The sequence below is a fragment of the Condylura cristata genome, unplaced genomic scaffold (genome assembly GCF_000260355.1).
Source record: "Condylura cristata isolate star-nosed mole 26May11 unplaced genomic scaffold, ConCri1.0 scaffold00001, whole genome shotgun sequence".
Classification (NCBI taxonomy): domain Eukaryota; kingdom Metazoa; phylum Chordata; class Mammalia; order Eulipotyphla; family Talpidae; genus Condylura; species Condylura cristata.
In genome coordinates this window covers 58,440,875-58,441,472 of record NW_004567102.1, presented here as the reverse complement: position 1 = coordinate 58,441,472, position 598 = coordinate 58,440,875, and the positions used below count along the sequence as shown (strand labels likewise).

The window sequence follows — 598 nt, the reverse complement described above, 5'->3', positions numbered from 1 at the left end:
GCAGCCCGCAACTGACAGCCCGGCGGCGGGCGGCCGCCGACTCACCTTCAGACAGGTCCTCGATGCACTCGAAGGTGATCTCGAACTGGAACGGGTTGTAGAAAGGAGAAGGGTTATCCAGCACCACTACATTGTTCACCTGAACCTTTGCCATATTTTGAAAAAAACACAAACAATGGGGACGGGGGCTTGTTGCGGCACAATAAAGTCCAGCGCGCGGCCGCTCGGGAAAGCGCAGACCCCCGCCCCGGCGCCGGCCCGACGTCGTGCAGCGGCGACTTGAGAAACTTTTTTTCCTCTTTTTATTTACACGGGAACACTCCACAGTGTTTTGCAGCTTTCCTATTTCACTAAACTACAGCCCATTCTGCTCTGATAACTAGCAGCGTTGCCCGCGATTGGCTGCACCCGAGCCCTGACCCTCCTCCTCCTGTGAGGGCCTTGGCGGCAAGCAAGATGGGCTCCCGCTCCCGGAATGGACTCGGAAACTTTAACTGCGGCTCCACCTGCTGGTGTGGATTAGGACAAAGGCGGAGAACAAAGTGAGTGGAATACGGGCTGGGAGGCCCGCGCGGAGGCCGCCGGCGGCGGTGGTGGC

The 598-nt window shown here is 58.9% G+C and overlaps 2 protein-coding genes across 2 annotated transcripts in view; one reads left to right on the top strand and one right to left on the bottom strand.

The window, feature by feature from the left end:
- Window positions 1-571, bottom strand: part of ASF1A (anti-silencing function 1A histone chaperone) — a 12,195-nt gene extending 11,624 nt beyond the window's left edge. Inside the window, exon 1 of the mRNA XM_004673814.2 lies at window positions 46-571. Within this exon, the coding sequence (XP_004673871.1) occupies window positions 46-154 (109 nt within the window). The 5' untranslated portion in view covers window positions 155-571. The remainder of the gene's footprint in view (window positions 1-45) is intronic.
- The window catches only part of MCM9 (minichromosome maintenance complex component 9), a 58,041-nt gene that overhangs the window by 30,426 nt on the left and 27,017 nt on the right, over window positions 1-598 (top strand). The window lies entirely within an intron of this gene.